The sequence below is a fragment of the Rattus norvegicus genome, chromosome 4 (genome assembly GCF_021556685.1).
Source record: "Rattus norvegicus strain SHRSP/BbbUtx chromosome 4, alternate assembly SHRSP_T2T, whole genome shotgun sequence".
In the NCBI taxonomy this organism is placed as follows: domain Eukaryota; kingdom Metazoa; phylum Chordata; class Mammalia; order Rodentia; family Muridae; genus Rattus; species Rattus norvegicus.
The window spans coordinates 79,428,546-79,446,353 of record NC_141537.1 but is presented as its reverse complement, the minus strand read 5'-3'; the positions used below and the strand labels follow the sequence as shown (position 1 = coordinate 79,446,353).

The window sequence follows — 17,808 nt, the reverse complement described above, 5'->3', positions numbered from 1 at the left end:
GAGGCAGTGTGTGCCTTTAATCCCAATACTAGAGAGACAGACAGGACTCATGGGACTTACTAGTCAGCCAGGCTAGCAAAATAAGCAACTTCTATATTCCTTGAGAGACCATGTATCAAAGTAGGGAAAATAGTGTAAAACAACTAAGAAGATGTATAATGTCAACCTCTGACTTCCACACACAGAGACCATCTGAACCCTGCTTGCTGCTTCTGCTCCCTCCGCCCTTATGGGCAGGTGACCCCCAAGACATACATATGACTCTATACTTAAATTTTCCTGGAGAACCAATCTGAAGACTCCTAGATATGATAAAAGATTCAGAAAAGTATCAGGTTGCAAATTCAATATATAAAAGAATCAGTAATATTGATATACATTAATAAAAACTTTGCTGAATAAGATATCAGAAAGACAATTTCATTCAAACTAGTTTAATCCTTAGACATATACATAACCAAAAATATCAAGTATCTCTATAACAGAGGCTGAGAGAGAAGCCAGACTGAATCAGTCATCTTGGGGAGGAGTTTGAGCCAGAAGAGTTGAGTTGAACCAGCCAGGAAGAGTTCAGCCAGAACTAGGAAGGGGTGAGCTTATTCAGCAGTAAGTCTCAGAGGCTGAAAACATTCTAGGCCTAGGTTAGATTGTATGGAGGCTAGCAACTTCCAGGACTAGGCATAAGTTAGAAGACTGGGGTTCAAGAGAATTAAAAAATGCTTTTACATCTGGCATTTAACTTGTGTGGAGGGCAAACACAATGTAAGTGGAAAACAAAAATCCCACCAACACAGCAGAAAGCAAAGGACATCTAACAGAAATATTGAAGAAGACAGGAAACATCTGACTCACCAATGTTTTGAAGAGCAGAAAACAACTGACAGAAATATCACAGAGGACAGGAAGACAACTGACAGAAAACAGGAGAAATTTTCCTGGGTTATCTTCTTCAAGTTCAGCTGGATGTCCAAAGTGGCCCAGAAGAAGTCCCAAAGCAGTGGGAGCCTCAAGTCCAGAGATAAAAAATGACACAAGAGCCTCTAAGATAGCGAACTGTCATCAACTCCATTTCAGATTCCTTGAGAGCAGGGATAGGAGTCGAGGGGGATAGAAAAATCCAATGCAGTTCACAATTAATCAATTCCTGTTCTCTTTCACCAATGGATCATCATAAGGACACTGGACTGTTAAATTTATGGGATTGATAATTGTTTCTGTTAAAATACTTTTACTGTGTTAGAGTTAAAATCTTTTCCTTTTTACTTAGACAAAAAAAGGGGAAATGTTGCAGGTTATTTGATCACACTGTGACCCCCCAAGATCATGTTGTTTACTGGAAAAACCTGTTCCTAGTTGTAATGTGGCTCATCCTTAGCAGGTACCTTTGATCCTTCTCACTAGAACACAGACACTCCCTTAGCACACACTTTTAATACAAACAATGAAGGTAAAGTTAGTTTTCAGAAGGAATCACCCATGTTTCAAAGCAATGTCTAGTTGAGTGGCAGACAAAGTGACAAACGAAAGATTTGATAGGATATGCCCAACACTCACAAGGAGAGGAAAAGGAAGCTACTTGAGAAGCAGTGCAGAGAGAGAGGAGGCAGTTTTACTAGGAAAATTTTACAGAGACAGGTTACAATAAGAGAACAATCTAGACAAAGGTGAAGACAGAATTGCTAGAGAATGAGAAGGAGCCCAAACATTAGAACAGATTGCCAGAGTTAGTTTGAGGCCAAGCACAGCAAAAGTTAGAGGCTAAGAAAAAAGCCAGATTGAATCAGTTGGCTTGGAGAAGAGTTTGGCCCAGAAGAGCTGAGTTGAACCAGCCAGAGTTTAGAAAGAGCTAGAAAGAGTGAATTTATTAACCAGAAAGTCTCAGAAGCTGAAAACATTCTAGGTCTAGATAAGATTGTGTGGAGGCTAGAAGCTTCCAAAACTAGGCCTAGGTGAGTACATGGAAATAGTAAGCCTCAAGCAGTAACAAGTGAATAGAGTGAATAGGACACTTTTATACCTCTAGCAGGTATTTTAAATACTTTTAAAAAAGTAATAGAATATAAACCAATTAAAAACAGGCAAAGGGTTTGAAGAGACTTCAAGAATATAGAAAACATAACATGTTTAACATAACTATCCATTGTGTAAATAAAAACTAATATCATGAAAGCATACTTTTACACACCTATGCATATGGTAAATAGAGAATGACAATACCAGGTGGTGACAATAATGTAGACAAGGGAACTCATTTTCATGACTAGAGCCAAAATTGATAGTCACTCTGCAAAGTAGTTTGGCAGAGAATAAAAATTATTCACACAATTGCAATCTGACCCATTGATCTCACTCAGATAGATATTTATCCTAAAAAATACATTTTGTTTACAACAAAACCTATACACAAAGCTGTTACAAGCAGCATTATTTGAAATAACCCAAAACTAGAACTACCCAAATATTCTTTAATAAGTGAACAAATTATCTTGGTATACTCATACAAAACTACATTAGACAACATGCATGAATTTCAAGGGCATTACACTGAAAGAAAATATTCTTGTATATTTATTGTTTTGTGGCCGTCTTCAATAGAAAAAAATACAGGTGCTTTTAAAAAGAACAATGTTTCTTAAGAGTGAAAGAGTACTCCTACACATGTGTCCAAACCAGGGCCCATAGGCCAAGAGTAGCTATGAAATGACCTAATACAAAATCACAGACTTACTTAAATCATTATGAAATTCTGTGTGTAGTTTTTGTTGTTATTAACTAAACTAATAGAAATTTCATGTTTCAATGTAAAAAGATTAGAGAAAGAACTTGGTTACAAAGGACAATACACATCAATTTGGGCACATTACAAAATTCCTTAATGGCAGCAGCAGTTACTACACTGCTGAATGATAATTGGATAAGGAAAGAAATCAAAAATTCCTAGTTCTGAATGAAAATGAAATAAACAATATACTAAAATGAGACATAACAAAGGTACTCCTAAGAGGAAAGTCTACAATACAAAGTGTCAAGGCATAAAAATGTAAGATCTCTAATGATTGATGTACCAGAGGTCTTGGAAAAATAAAAACAAATCAAACCCAAACAGTAGGCAGGAATAAATTAACAAAATTTGGGCTAAAATTGATGAAACAGAAAAAAACAACAAAAAGCACACTACAAAGAATCAATGAAATGATGTTTCTTTGAAAAGCTAAATGAAATTAACAAAACTTTACTCAAGTTAACCAAAAGAGAGAAGACCCAAAGCAATAAATTACAAATGAAAGAGGAGATATTACAATACAAATTCAGAAAGCGCTAAGAACATACTTTTAAAACCTCTACACCAAGAAATCAGAAAAATAAACAAAAGATTTTCTCCAGTAATTTCTACTTGAAACCTTAAAAGGTCTGGTTTTACACTTAGATCTAACAAATGTTCCTCTTAAGTTTGTTCATTAGTACAAGGACTTAGAGTTTATTCTCCATATATGGATGTCCATTGTTCCAGCACTCCATTCACTCAGATAACTGCTTTGGGAGGAGCAGGATTAGGTGTGGGAAAAGACAGGAGAAAGACTCAAAGCGCTAGGAGAATGACTGGAAATCTGCAGTTGCTAGGGGGGCAGGGTAGAACTCACTATCTAGAAGTCCCAGAGACCTGAGATGCAGGAGGCTCCAAGAGTCAATGCAGGTGACCTTAGCCAAGATGCCTAACAATGGGGACATGGAACCTGAAGAGGTCATCTGCAGCCAGACAGGATTACCAGTAGAGGGATAAGGGCCCCAGCCTACCCACAAAACTTCTCACCCAAAATCTGTCCCATCTAAAGGAAATGCAGGGACAAAGATGGAGCAGAACCTGAAGGAATGGCCAGCCAATAACTTGCCCAACTTGAGACCTATCCCATGGGCAAGCATCAATACCTGACACCATTAATGATACTCTGTTATATTTGCAGACTGGAGTCTAGCATGGCTGCCCTCTGAGAGCCTCTAACCAGCAGCTGATTGAAACAGATACAGATACCCACAGACAAACATAGATGGAGGTTGGGGAATCTTATGGTACAATTAAAAGAAGGATGAAGGCCCTGAAAAGGATAGGAACCCAACAGAAAGACCAACAGTATCAACTAACCTAGACCCATGGAAGCTTGCAGAGATTAAGCCACCAACCAAAGAGCATACATAGGCTGGACTGAAGCCCCCATCATATATGTAGCAGACATGCAGTTCAGTCTCCATGTGTGTCCAAAAATTGGAGTAGAAGCTCTCTCTAAGGCTGTAGCCTGGCTGTGATATCTGTTCCCCAATAGGGCTGGCCTCAGTGGGAAAGGATATGCCTAATCCTTCAGAGACTTGATGCAGAGTAGGGAAATATCCAGGGGGAGGATCCACCCTCTCGGAGGACAAGGGGAAAGGAGATGGGGGGAGGGACTCTGTGAGGCAGGGACCAAGAGCAGGAGTAGCATTTGGGATATAAATAAATACGTACATACATACGTATGTACATACTTACATACACCTTTTTTAAAAAGTGAACTGGCCATATATGGACAAATCTATTTCTACTAATCTCTATACCAACATTTCTCAATATGTGGGTCAACCTGCTATCCTACATATGAGATATTTACATTATACTTCATAACCATAGCAAAATTACACTTATGAAGTAGCAACAAAATAATGTTATGGTTGAGGATCATCACAACATGAGAAACTATAAGGGTCACAGCATTAGGAAAGTTGAGAACCACTGCACAATACCATTCTAGTCATCTACATATCTAACTTCAACATTGATATCAGCCTTTTATAAGATTTTATAAGCTATTATTTTATTCTCTTGAAATCTGATCCTACACAAGCCTTCTAATTTTTAACTTTCACAAAGTTATCTTAGTTACTACCAATCCTACATATTTTATGTCAACTGTAACATGTATTATAATACCTAATTATTGATTTATACACACTACCAGCATTTCTCATGGAAGTACTTTGAATTTATAGGTCAATCATGAGTAGAACTTTCATAAAACATCAGGTTTTCCAGTCCAAAAAAGTGTATTTATCTATCTGTGGCTTTTTCTTAGGAAAGCTTTGTAGTTTTCTATGTACATTGTCTCGCACACTTTTGGTTAAAATTATCCTACGTTTCATATTTTGGTATTGTCAAGATTTCCTATGAGTCTGTGACGGAGTGCACACACACAACTCCATATGCATCAGTTGTCTTCCTCTGTCCCTCTCTTCCTTATTCCCTGAACGAGGCACAGCAGAAGGCCATGCTTGGCTTTTCCTGGTTCTGTGGCTTCAACTCCAGATCCTCATTCTTACACAGTAGGCCTTCTTGCCCACTGAGCCATTTACACAGTTACTTTCATGATTTTTAAAATTATTTATTATCTGTTTTGCCTGCATGTATGTATGTATAAAATGTGTATGCCTAGTGCTTACTGAAGTCAAAAGAGAGCATCAGATCCCCTGGAACTTGAGGTACTCATAATTTATGAGCCACCTTATGATTTCTGGGGACAAACATGGGTTCTCTGAAAGAATGAACATTCTTAAGCACTAAGCCATCTCTCAGGGACATATTTTCATAATTTTTAATTTCCTATTTTCTACTAGTATGTAAGGATTACATTGAAATTAAAACTGTTATCTTGACAAATAGTTCTAGCAGATTTTATATAAACTCCAAAAAATGCTATACATTGTCAATCATGTCATCTGCAAATGAACACGGCTTCATTTCTTTGCATTAAATTTAATGACTTTCCTTTCATTCATCTGTACTAGGTAGAACAGGGTTTACCAAACTACAACCTCTGCAGCAAATCAATGCTACTATTTGTTTTGTACAAAGTGTAAGCCAAAAATTATTCTCATGCTTTTAAATATTTAAAAGAATATCAAAGAAATGCTATTTAATAAGATAAGAAAGCTACATAAAATTCAAATTTCAAAATCCATTAATAAACCTTCATTGGAACAGGTCACAATCCCTTGTTTATACTTTAGTGCAACAGCAGCAGAACTCGGTAATGACAACATATAACATGTCATAAAGCCTAAGAATATAATGAGCCGCCCGGTACAGAAAACATTTGCTCATCCCTGGGTAAATATAATGCTCACTAGAAGAACAGATATCCTTCCCTCTTAATATCTAACCACTTGTCTTTGCTCCCAAACCCCATGGGAGAGAGACCTCACCGCCTGGTCAGGTGGGCACTCCTGAGGCTGCAGAGCGGAGGAGACCACCAACACTGCCTACCCCTGCCCACATCCCTGGCCCAAGAGGAAACTGTATAAGGCCTCTGGGTTCCCGTAGGGGAGGGCCCAGGAGCGGCAGGACCCCTGCGCCTGAGACACCGCCGGAACCTGAAGGAAACAGACCAGATAAACAGTTCTCTGCACCCAAATCCCGTGGGAGGGGGACCTAAACCTACAGAGAGGCAGACACGCCTGGGAAACCAGAAGAGACTGCACTCTGCGCACATCCAGACGCCAGAGGAAAACACCAAATGCCATCTGGAACCCTGGTGCACGGAGGCTCCTGGAAAGAGCGGCGCAGATCTTCTCAGTTGTTGCCGCCGCGGAGAGGACTTAGGCAGTACCCCATGAGCACACTTGAGCCTCGGAACCTCAGATAGGACCAACTTTTCCCCTGCAAGTGACCTGCCTGGTGAACTCAAGACACAGGCCCACAGGAACAGCTGAAGACCTGTAGAGAGGAAGAACTACACACCCGAAAGCAGAACACTCTGTCCCCATAACTGGCTGAAAGAAAACAGGAAAACAGGTCTACAGCACTCCTGACACACAGGCTTATAGGACAGTCTAGCCACTGTCAGAAATAGCAGAACAAAGTAACACTAGAGATAATCTGATGGCGGGAGGCAAGCAAAGGAACCCAAGCAACAGAAACCAAGACTACATGGCATCATCGGAGCCCAATTCTCCCACCAAAATAAACATGGAATATCCAAACACACCAGAAAAGCAAGATCTAGTTTCAAAATCATATTTGATCATGATGCTGGAGGACTTCAAGAAAGGCATGAAGAACTCCCTTAGAGAACAAGTAGAAGCCTACAGAGAGGAATCGCAAAAACCCCTGAAAGAATTCCAGGAAAACACAATCAAACAGTTGAAGGAATTAAAAATGGAAATAGAAGCAATCAAGAAAGAACACATGGAAACAACCCTGGATATAGAAAACCAAAAGAAGAGACAAGGAGCTGTAGATAGAAGCCTCACCAACAGAATACAAAAGATGGAAGAGAGAATCTCAGGAGCAGAAGATTCCCTAGAAATCACTGATTCAACTGTCAAAGATAATGTAAAGCGGAAAAAGCTACTGGTCCAAAACATACAGGAAATCCAGGACTCAATGAGAAGATCAAACCTAAGGATAATAGGTATAGAAGAGAGTGAAGACTCCCAGCTCAAAGGACCAGTAAATATCTTCAACAAAATCATAGAAGAAAACTTCCCAAACCTAAAAAAAAGAGATACCCATAGGCATACAAGAAGCCTACAGAACTCCAAATAGATTGGACCATAAAAGAAACTCCTCCCGTCACATAATAGTCAAAACACCAAACGCACAAAATAAAGAAAGAATATTAAAAGCGGTAAGGGAAAAAGGTCAAGTAACATATAAAGGCAGACCTATCAGAATCACACCAGACTTTTCGCCAGAAACTATGAAGGCCAGAAGATCCTGGAAAGATGTCATACAGACCCTAAGAGAACACAAGTGCCAGCCCAGGTTACTGTATCTTGCAAAACTCTCAATTAACATAGATGGAGAAACCAAGATATTCCATGACAAAACCAAATTTACACAATATCTTTCTACAAATCCAGCACTACAAAGGATAATAAAGGGTAAAGCCCAACATAAGGAGGCAAGCTATACCCTAGAAGAAGCAAGAAACTAATCGTCTTGGCAACAAAACAAAGAGAAGAAAAGCACACAAACATAACCTCACATCCAAATATGAATATAACAGGAAGCAATAATCACTATTCCTTAATATCTCTCAACATCAATGGCCTCAACTCCCCAATAAAAAGACATAGATTAACAAACTGGATACGCAACGAGGACCATGCATTCTGCTGCCTACAGGAAACACACCTCAGAGACAAAGACAGACACTACCTCAGAGTGAAAGGCTGGAAAACAACTTTCCAAGCAAATGGTCAGAAGAAGCAAGCTGGAGTAGCCATTCTAATATCAAATAAAATCAATTTTCAATTAAAAGTCATCAAAAAAGATAAGGAAGGACACTTCATATTCATCAAGGGAAAAATCCACCAAGATGAACTCTCAATCCTAAATATCTATGCCCCAAATACAAGGGCACCTACATACGTAAAAGAAACCTTACTAAAGCTAAAAACACACATTGCACCTCACACAATAATAGTGGGAGATTTCAACACCCCACTCTCATCAATGGACAGATCATGGAAACAGAAATTACACAGAGATGTAGGCAGACTAAGAGAAGTCATGAGCCAAATGGACTTAACAGATATTTATAGAACATTCTATCCTAAAGCAAAAGGATATACCTTCTTCTCAGCTCCTCATGGTACTTTCTCCAAAATTGACCATATAATTGGTCAAAAAACGGGCCTCAACAGGTACAGAAAGATAGAAATAATCCCATGCGTGCTATCAGACCACCACGGCCTAAAACTGGTCTTCAATAACAATCAAGGAAGAATGCCCACATATACTTGGAAATTGAACAATGCTCTACTCAATGATAACCTGGTCAAGGAAGAAATAAAGAAAGAAATTAAAAACTTTTTAGAATTTAATGAAAATGAAGGTACAACATACCCAACCTTATGGGACACAATGAAAGCTGTGCTAAGAGGAAAACTCATAGCGCTAAGTGCCTGCAGAAAGAAACAGGAAAGAGCATATGTCACCAGCTTGACAGCACACCTAAAAGCTCTAGAACAAAAAGAAGCAAATACACCCAGGGGTAGTAGAAGGCAGGAAATAATCAAACTCAGAGCTGTAATCAACCAAGTAGAAACAAAAAGAACTATACAAAGAATCAACAGAACCAAAAGTTGGTTCTTTGAGAAAATCAACAAGATAGATAAACCCTTAGCCAGACTAACGAGAGGACCCAGAGAGTGTGTCCAAATTAACAAAATCAGAAATGAAAAGGGAGACATAACTACAGATTCAGAGGAAATTCAAAAAATCATCAGATCTTACTATAAAAGCCTATATTCAACAAAACTTGAAAATCTACAGGAAATGGACAATTACCTAGACAAATATCAGGTACCGAAGTTAAATCAGGAACAGATAAACCAGTTAAACAACCCCATAACTCCTAAGGAAATAGAAGCAGTCATTAAAGGTCTCCCAACCAAAAAGAGCCCAGGTCCAGATGGGTTTAGTGCAGAATTCTATCAAACCTTCATAGAAGACCTCATACCAATATTATCCAAACTATTCCACAAAATTGAAACAGATGGATCATTCCCGAATTCCTTCTATGAAGCCACAATTACTCTTATACCTAAACCACACAAAGACCCAACAAAGAAAGAGAACTTCAGACCACTTTCCCTTATGAATATCGACGCAAAAATACTCAATAAAATTCTGGCAAACCGAATCCAAGAGCACATCAAAACAATCATCCATGATCAAGTAGGCTTCATCCCAGGCATGCAGGGATGGTTTAATATACGGAAAACCATCAACGTGATCCATTATATAAACAAACTGAAAGAACAAAACCACATGATCATTTCATTAGATGCTGAGAAAGCATTGACAAAATTCAACACCCCTTCATGATAAAAGTCCTGGAAAGAATAGGAATTCAAGGCCCATACCTGAACATAGTAAAAGCCATATACAGCAAACCAGTTGCTAACATTAAACTAAATGGAGAGAAACTTGAAGCAATCCCACTAAAATCAGGGATTAGACAAGGCTGCCCACTTTCTCCCTACTTATTCAATATAGTTCTTGAAGTTCTAGCCAGAGCAATCAGACAACAAAAGGAGGTCAAGCGGATACAGATAGGAAAAGAAGAAGTCAAAATATCACTATTTGCAGATGATACGATAGTTTATTTAAGTGATCCCAAAAGTTCCACCAGAGAACTACTAAAGCTGATAAACAACTTCAGCAAAGTGGCTGGGTATAAAATTAACTCAAATAAATCAGTAGCCTTCCTCTACACAAAAGAGAAACAAGCCGAGAAAGAAATTAGGGAAACGACACCCTTCATAATAATCCCAAATGATATAAAGTACCTCGGTGTGACTTTAACCAAGCAAGTAAAAGATCTGTACAATAAGAACTTCAAGACACTGAAGAAAGAAACTGAAGAAGACCTCAGAAGATGGAAAGATCCCCCATGCTCATGGATTGGCAGGATTAATATAGTAAAAAATGGCCATTTTACCAAAAGCGATCTACAGATTCAATGCAATCCCCATCAAAATACCAATCCAATTCTTCAAAGAGTTAGACAGAACAATTTGCAAATTCATCTGGAATAACAAAAAACCCAGGATAGCTAAAACTATCCTCAACAATAAAAGGACTTCAGGGGGAATCACTATCCCTGAACTCAAGCAGTATTACAGAGCAATAGTGATAAAAACTGCATGGTATTGGTACAGAGACAGACAGATAGAGCAATGGAATAGAATTGAAGACCCAGAAATGAACCCACACACCTATGGTCACTTGATTTTTGACAAAGGAGCCAAAACCATCCAATGGAAAAAAGATAGCATTTTCAGCAAATGGTGCTGGTTCAACTGGAGGTCAGCATGTAGCAGAATGCAGATTGATCCATTCTTATCACCGTGTACAAAGCTTAAGTCCAAGTGGATCAAGGACCTCCACATCAAACCTGATACACTCAAACTAATAGAAGAAAAACTAGGGAAGCATCTGGAACACATGGGCACTGGAAAAAATTTCCTGAACAAAACACCAATGGCTTATGCTCTAAGATCAAGAATCGACAAATGGGATCTCATAAAACTGCAAAGCTTCTGTAAGGCAAAGGACACCGTGGTTAGGACAAATCGGCAACCAACAGATTGGGAAAAGATCTTTACCAATCCTACAACAGATAGAGGCCTTATATCCAAAATATACAAAGAACTCAAGAAGTTAGACTGCAGGGAGACAAATAACCCTATTAAAAAATGGGGTTCAGAGCTAAACAAAGAATTCACAGCTGAGGAATGCCGAATGGCTGAGAAACACCTAAAGAAATGTTCAACATCTTTAGTCATAAGGGAAATGCAAATCAAAACAACTCTGAGATTTCACCTCACGCCAGTGAGAATGGCTAAGATCAAAAACTCAGGTGACAGCAGATGCTGGCGAGGATGCGGAGAAAGAGGAACACTCCTCCATTGTTGGTGGGATTGCAGACTGGTACAACCATTCTGGAAATCAGTCTGGAGGTTCCTCAGAAAATTGGACATTGAACTGCCTGAGGATCCAGCTATACCTCTCTTGGGCATATACCCAAAAGATGCCCCAACATGTAAAAAAGACACGTGCTCCACTATGTTCATGGCAGCCTTATTTATAATAGCCAGAAGCTGTAAAGAACCCAGATGCCCTTCAACAGAGGAATGGATACAGAAAATGTGGTACATCTACACAATGGAATATTACTCAGCTATCAAAAACAACGGCTTTATGAAATTCGTAGGCAAATGGTTGGAACTGGAAAATATCATCCTGAGTGAGCTAACCCAAACACAGAAAGACATACATGGTATGCACTCACTGATAAGTGGCTATTAGCCCAAATGCTTGAATTACCCTAGATGCCTAGAACAAATGAAACTCAAGACCGATGATCAAAATGTGAATGCTTCACTCCTTCTCTAAAAGGGGAACAAGAATACCCTTGGCAGGGAAGAGAGAGGCAAAGATTAAAACAGAGACTGAAGGAACTCCCATTCAGAGTCTGCCCCACATGTGGCCCATACATATACAGCCACCCAATTAGACAAGATGGATGAAGCAAAGAAGTGTAGGCCGACAGGAGCCGGATGTAGATCTCTCCTGAGAGACACAGCCAGAATACAGCAAATACAGAGGAGAATGCCAGCAGCAAACCACTGAACTGAGAATAGGACCCCCGTTGAATGAATCAGAGAAAGAACTGGAAGAGCTTGAAGGGGCTCGAGACTCCATATGTACAACAATGCCAAGCAACCAGAGCTTCCAGGGACTAAGCCACTACCTAAAGACTATGCATGGACTGACCCTGGACTCTGACCTCATAGGTAGCAATGAATATCCTAGTAAGAGCACCAGTGGAAGGGGAAGCCCTGGGTCCTGCTAAGACTGAACCCCCAGTGAACTGGACTGTTGGGGGGAGGGCGGCAATGGGGGGAGGGTTGGGAGGAGAACACCCATAAGGAAGAGGAGGGGGAGGGGGATGTTTGCCCGGAAACCAAAGAATTATTATTAAGTATTAAATAAATAAAAAAAAATATCTAACCACTTAAATTCCTAAGCACTAAGCCATCTGTCCAGTACTTACTTAAATTCTTAAGCAATATGTAGCATGCATATGCTAAGTCAAGAACATACTAAGTGTCCACTTAGCATTATCTCCCATACATGCATTCATTACATATTACTATAGAATAAAATCATATTCACTATCAATATTGAGTATAACAAAAAACAATATAATGCCTATAATTTATATATATATGAGTATATATATTATAGAAAGTTGATAGTAATAAGAAAGATATCAACAGTTTATAATTCAAAAAAACTTCTAAAAGTTCTAAGCATGGGAATATAGCACAGTCAGTGTCTTTTTCAGGATTTCTATTTCTGTACAAAACTTCATGACCAAGTAGCAAGTTGGGGAAGAAAGTGTTTATTCAACTTGCACTTCCACATTGCTGTTCAGCACCAAAGGAAGTCAGGACTGGAATTCAAACAGATAAGGAAGCAGGAGTTGATGCAAAGGCCACAGAGGGATGTTACTTACTGGCTTGCTTCCCCTGGCTTGCTCAGCTTGCTCTCATATAGAACCCAAGACTACCAGCCCAGAGATGGCACCATCCACAATGGACTGGGTCCTCCCTCCTTGATCACTAATTGAGAAAATACCTTACAACCAGTTCTCATTGTTGCTGTAAAATTATAAAACATAAAATGCTGTCTTTTATCCCCCACTAGGTCTTACACCACAGTGTCCCAAGATATCTGGTAGCTATCTTGCCAGAAACACATATCCCAACTCTGTGGTGGCTTAGTCTCTCTAGCCGCCACACACTCTCTTAAACTTAAACGCTACATGAAAGAACACACAATACAATAAACTCTGATCCAATTGATAAGATATAATTGCCCACCTAAACATACACATCCATCCCTTAAGAATATTCATAACCACCTGTAAATACACAGAGTGGAATCTTTTTTTAAAATTTTATTTTCTTATTAGGTACATTTCTTTATTTACATTTCAAATGTTATTCCCTTTCCCGGTGTCCTGTCCATAAGCCCCCATTCCCTTCCCCTTCCCCCATATGGGTGTTCCCCACCCTGTTCCATCCCCCCTCCCCAACATTCCCCTGCACTGGGGTTCCAACCTTGTCAGGACCAAGGGCTTCCCCTTTTACTGGTGCCCAAACAAGGCAATTCTCTGCTACATATGCAGTTGGAGCCCTGGGTCAGTCCATGTATAGTCTTCCAGTAGTGGTTTAGTCAATGGAAGCTCTGGTTGGTTGGCATTGTTGTTCTTATGGGTTTGCAAGCCCCTTCAGCTCTTTCAATCCTTCCTCTAATTCCCCAAAGGGGGGGGGGGTCCTGTTCTCAGTACAGTGGTTTGCTGCTAGCATTAACCTCTGTATTAGACATGCTCTGGATGTGTCTCTCAGGAGAGATCTCTATCCGGTTCCTTTCAGCATGCACTTTTTAGCTTCTTATCTAGTTTTGGTGGCTGTATATATATGGGCCACGTGTGAGGCAGGCTCTGAATGGTCATTCCTTCAGTCTCTGCTCTAAACTTTGCCTCCATATGCCCTCCTATGTATATTTTTTTCTGATTGTAAGAAGTGGGAGCATCCATATTTTGGTCATCCTTCTTCTTGAGCTTCCTGTAGTCTGTGGATTGCATCTTGGGTAATTCGAGCTTTTGGGCTAATACCCACTTATCAATGAGTGTATACCAAGTATGTTTTTCTGTGATTGGGTTACTTCACTCAGGATGATATTTTCTAGTTCATTCCATTTGCCTATGAATTTCATGAAGTCATTGTTTTTGATAGCTGAGTAGTACTCCATTGTGTAGATGTACCACATTTTTTTAATCCATTCCCCTGTTGAAGGGCATCTGGGTTCTTTCCAGCTTCTGGCTATTATAAATAAGGCTGCTATGAACTTAGTGGAACATGTGTCTTTGTTGTATGTTGGAGCATCTTTTGGGTATATGCCCAGGAAAGGTATAGCTGGGTCCTCAGGTAGTGGAACGTCCAATTTTCTGAAACCTCCAGACTGATTTCCAGAGTGGTTGTACCAGTTTGCAATCCCACCAACAATGGAGGAGTGTTACTCTTCCTCCACATCCTTGCCAGCCTCTGTTGTCACCTGAGTTTTTTATCTTAGCCGTTCTGACTGGCATGAGGTGGAATCTCAGGGTTGTTTTGATTTGCATTTCCCTGATGACTAAGGGTGTTGAACATTTCTTTAGGTGCTTTTTGGCCATTCGATATTCCTCAGCTGAGAATGTTTTATTTAGCTCTTTACCCCATTTTTAATAGGGTTATTTGGCTCTCTGGAGTCTAACTTCTTGAGTCCTTTGTATATTTTGGATATTAGCCCTCTATCAGATGTAGGATTGGTAAAGATCTTTTCCCAATCTGTTGGTTGCCCTTTTGTCCTAATGACAGTGTCCTTAGCCTGGCAGAAGCTTTGCAGTTTTATGAGGTCCCATTTGTTGATTCTTAATCTTAGAGCATAAGCCACTGGTGTTTTGTTCAGGAAATTTTCCCCTATGCCCATGTGATCAAGACTCTTCCCCACTTTCTCTTCTACTAGTTTCTGTGTATCTGGTTTTATCCGGAGGTGCTTGATCCACTTGGACTTGAGCTTTGTACAGGGTGATAAGAATGGATCGATTTGCATTCTTCTATATGCTGACCTCCAATTGAACCAGCACCATTTGTTGAAAATGCTTTCTTCCTTCCATTGGATGGTTTTAGCTCCATTGTCAAAGATCAAGTGACCATAGATGTGTGGGCTTATTTCTGAGTCTTCAATTCTGTTCCACTGATCTATCTGCCTATCTCTGTGCCCATATCATACAGTTTTTATGACTATTGCTCTGTAGGGATAGTGATACCCCCAGAAGTTTGTTTATTGTTGAATATAGTTTTCACTATCCTGGGTTTTTTGATATTCCAAATGAATTTGAAAATTGCTCTTTCTATCTCTATAAAGAATTGAGTAGGAATTTTCATGGGGATTACATTGAACCTGTAGATTGCTTTTGGCAAAATGGCCATTTTTACTGTATTAATCCTGCCAATCCATGAGCATGGGAGATCTCTCCATCTTCTGACATTTTCTTCAATTTCTTTCTTCAAAGATTTGAAGTTCTTGTCATACAGATCTTTCACTTGCTTGGTTAAAGTCACACCAAGATTTTATATTATTTTAGGACTATTGTGAAGGATGTCATTTCCCTAATTTCTTTCTCATCCTGTTTATCTTTTGAGTAGAGGAAGGCTTAACGTCAACCTCCATGTTCTCTCTGCGGCTTCCTCCTAGTTTGAGAGAATGTGTGGCAGCAGAGTCACTGGGCCACCATCGAGTCAGGATGTGTATTTCTGGCATAGTGAAGCCTGCCTTGGGAGTTAGATGGGTAGAGAGATTGCTGTCCAGTGCAGAGAAAAGCCTTTGGCAGTGTGATATGGGATGGAGCAAAGCAGGTGAGAGCCTTTGCTGAGATTAAGATATCTATCAGATATCTTGGGGCACTGCAATGCCAGACCAAGTGGGGGCAAAAGACAGCATTTTATTTTTTACAATTTTATAGCAACATCTCATGGAGGCATTTCCTCAAGGGAGGCTTCTTTTTCTAGGATAACCCTAGCTTGTGTCAAGCTCACACACAAAACCAGCCAGTACAGTCAGTAAATAGCTTGCCACCCAAGCATGAATACCTGAGTCTGATCCCCAGAACCCATGTAATAAGAAGGATAAAAAGAAGCTGGGCCTAGTTGCCCAAGCCTGTCATCCCAGTGTAAGAAGATTAATGGGCAGCCAGCCTAGCCTACTCAGCAAGCTCCAGGACGATGACAGACCCTGTCTCAGCAACCCAAGATGACCCTAAGTGATTCATCCAAAGTTGACCCCTGGCCTCTACAAGCACACACACAGAGATGCAGTGCACTACGCACAAGCATACACACAGAGATGCAGTGCACTACGCACAAGCACACACACACACAGATGCAGTGCACTCCACACAAGCATACACACAGAGATGCAGTCCACTACACACAAACACAACCATCCACAAACACATCCACAAGCAAATTCTACTTTTAAAAAATGTAGCATTATTCTTCATGCAGAAAAATTGCTAAAAATAACTAAAGTCATACCTTTACATTCTGAAATATATGTAAATTGTTAATGATTTTTAAAGCAACATACCCATAATAAAAGACAGCCATAAGCATATAAGTCTGAACTTGCAGAAGGAGGTTTTCCAATTTTCAACTCTGGTGACAGCAAACTCAATCCACCAACCATCATGTTCACTGAAGCTCTCTGGCTCTACAAAAACAGTATTTTAAACAATGAAGGTTTTGTGTGAAAGACTCTGTTCTCAATTTAAAAGTTTTTTTGAAATATTTCATTGTCTATCTCTCAAATATATAATTTTCTTACAAATTTTACTTTTATTATACTCAAGTGTAGATATGGACTGAAAACGACTGACTCTGGTGTTTTTAATCACAGACATCATTTTGTGTTTTTTAATTTTAATCTACCATGTGTATACGAATGTGGGCAACATGTGCATGTTTGTGTGTATATATGCTTATGAACAGATGAAAAAGCAAGCATGTGTGTCACTCAACATATGTGGGGTCAGAGAACAACTTTCTGGAGAAAGCCTTTGCCTTTTTGCCTTATTGAAGCAGGATCTTTTTGTTCTTTCTGCTACTACACCATCTACTTAAAGCAAACTGGGCAGCAAACTGAATTCTCTTATTTCTACCTTCCATCCGGAAGTGCTGGGATTGCAAGTATAGGCCACTGCGTTGGGTTTTCTTGACTTTTACAAGGTCTCCAGGGATCAAACTCAGGTCATCAGGCTTGCACAGACAGCCCTCACAAAGCCACCTCCCCTGCTCCCTACTTGTATAGTTTAATAAATTGACAAAGAAGTACTATTTTCTAATTCTGAACATCCTAAATATTTTAAATGAAATTATACAAATTACTCTTTCTTTTGACCATTTTCTAAATATAACATTTTCCAAGAAATCAAATAAATATAAAGGCAATTCATGATAATAAATTCAGTCTGCCCTTAAGGTACAATTCTGACTTACATTTATTTGCTGTATGATTTAAACTTTAATTTCTCCAAGTCTAAACTAATTTTTAAAATGGAAATAACATCTACATAATAGAGTTGTCCTAAAGATGTTAGTTAGCATAGCACCTACCATGTCACTAAGTCTTAATTGTACATCTTCTCCATTTACTATCTCTAC

The 17,808-nt window shown here is 39.4% G+C and overlaps 1 protein-coding gene across 2 annotated transcripts in view; it reads right to left on the bottom strand.

Annotated features, from left to right (window-relative positions):
- Stk31 (serine threonine kinase 31) overlaps nucleotides 1-17,808 on the bottom strand; it is a 94,292-nt gene that overhangs the window by 15,362 nt on the left and 61,122 nt on the right. For both annotated transcript variants that reach the window (XM_087658725.1, NM_001191971.1), the window contains 1 exon segment: nucleotides 16,736-16,858. In XM_087658725.1, coding sequence (XP_087514851.1) covers nucleotides 16,736-16,858 — 123 coding nt within the window.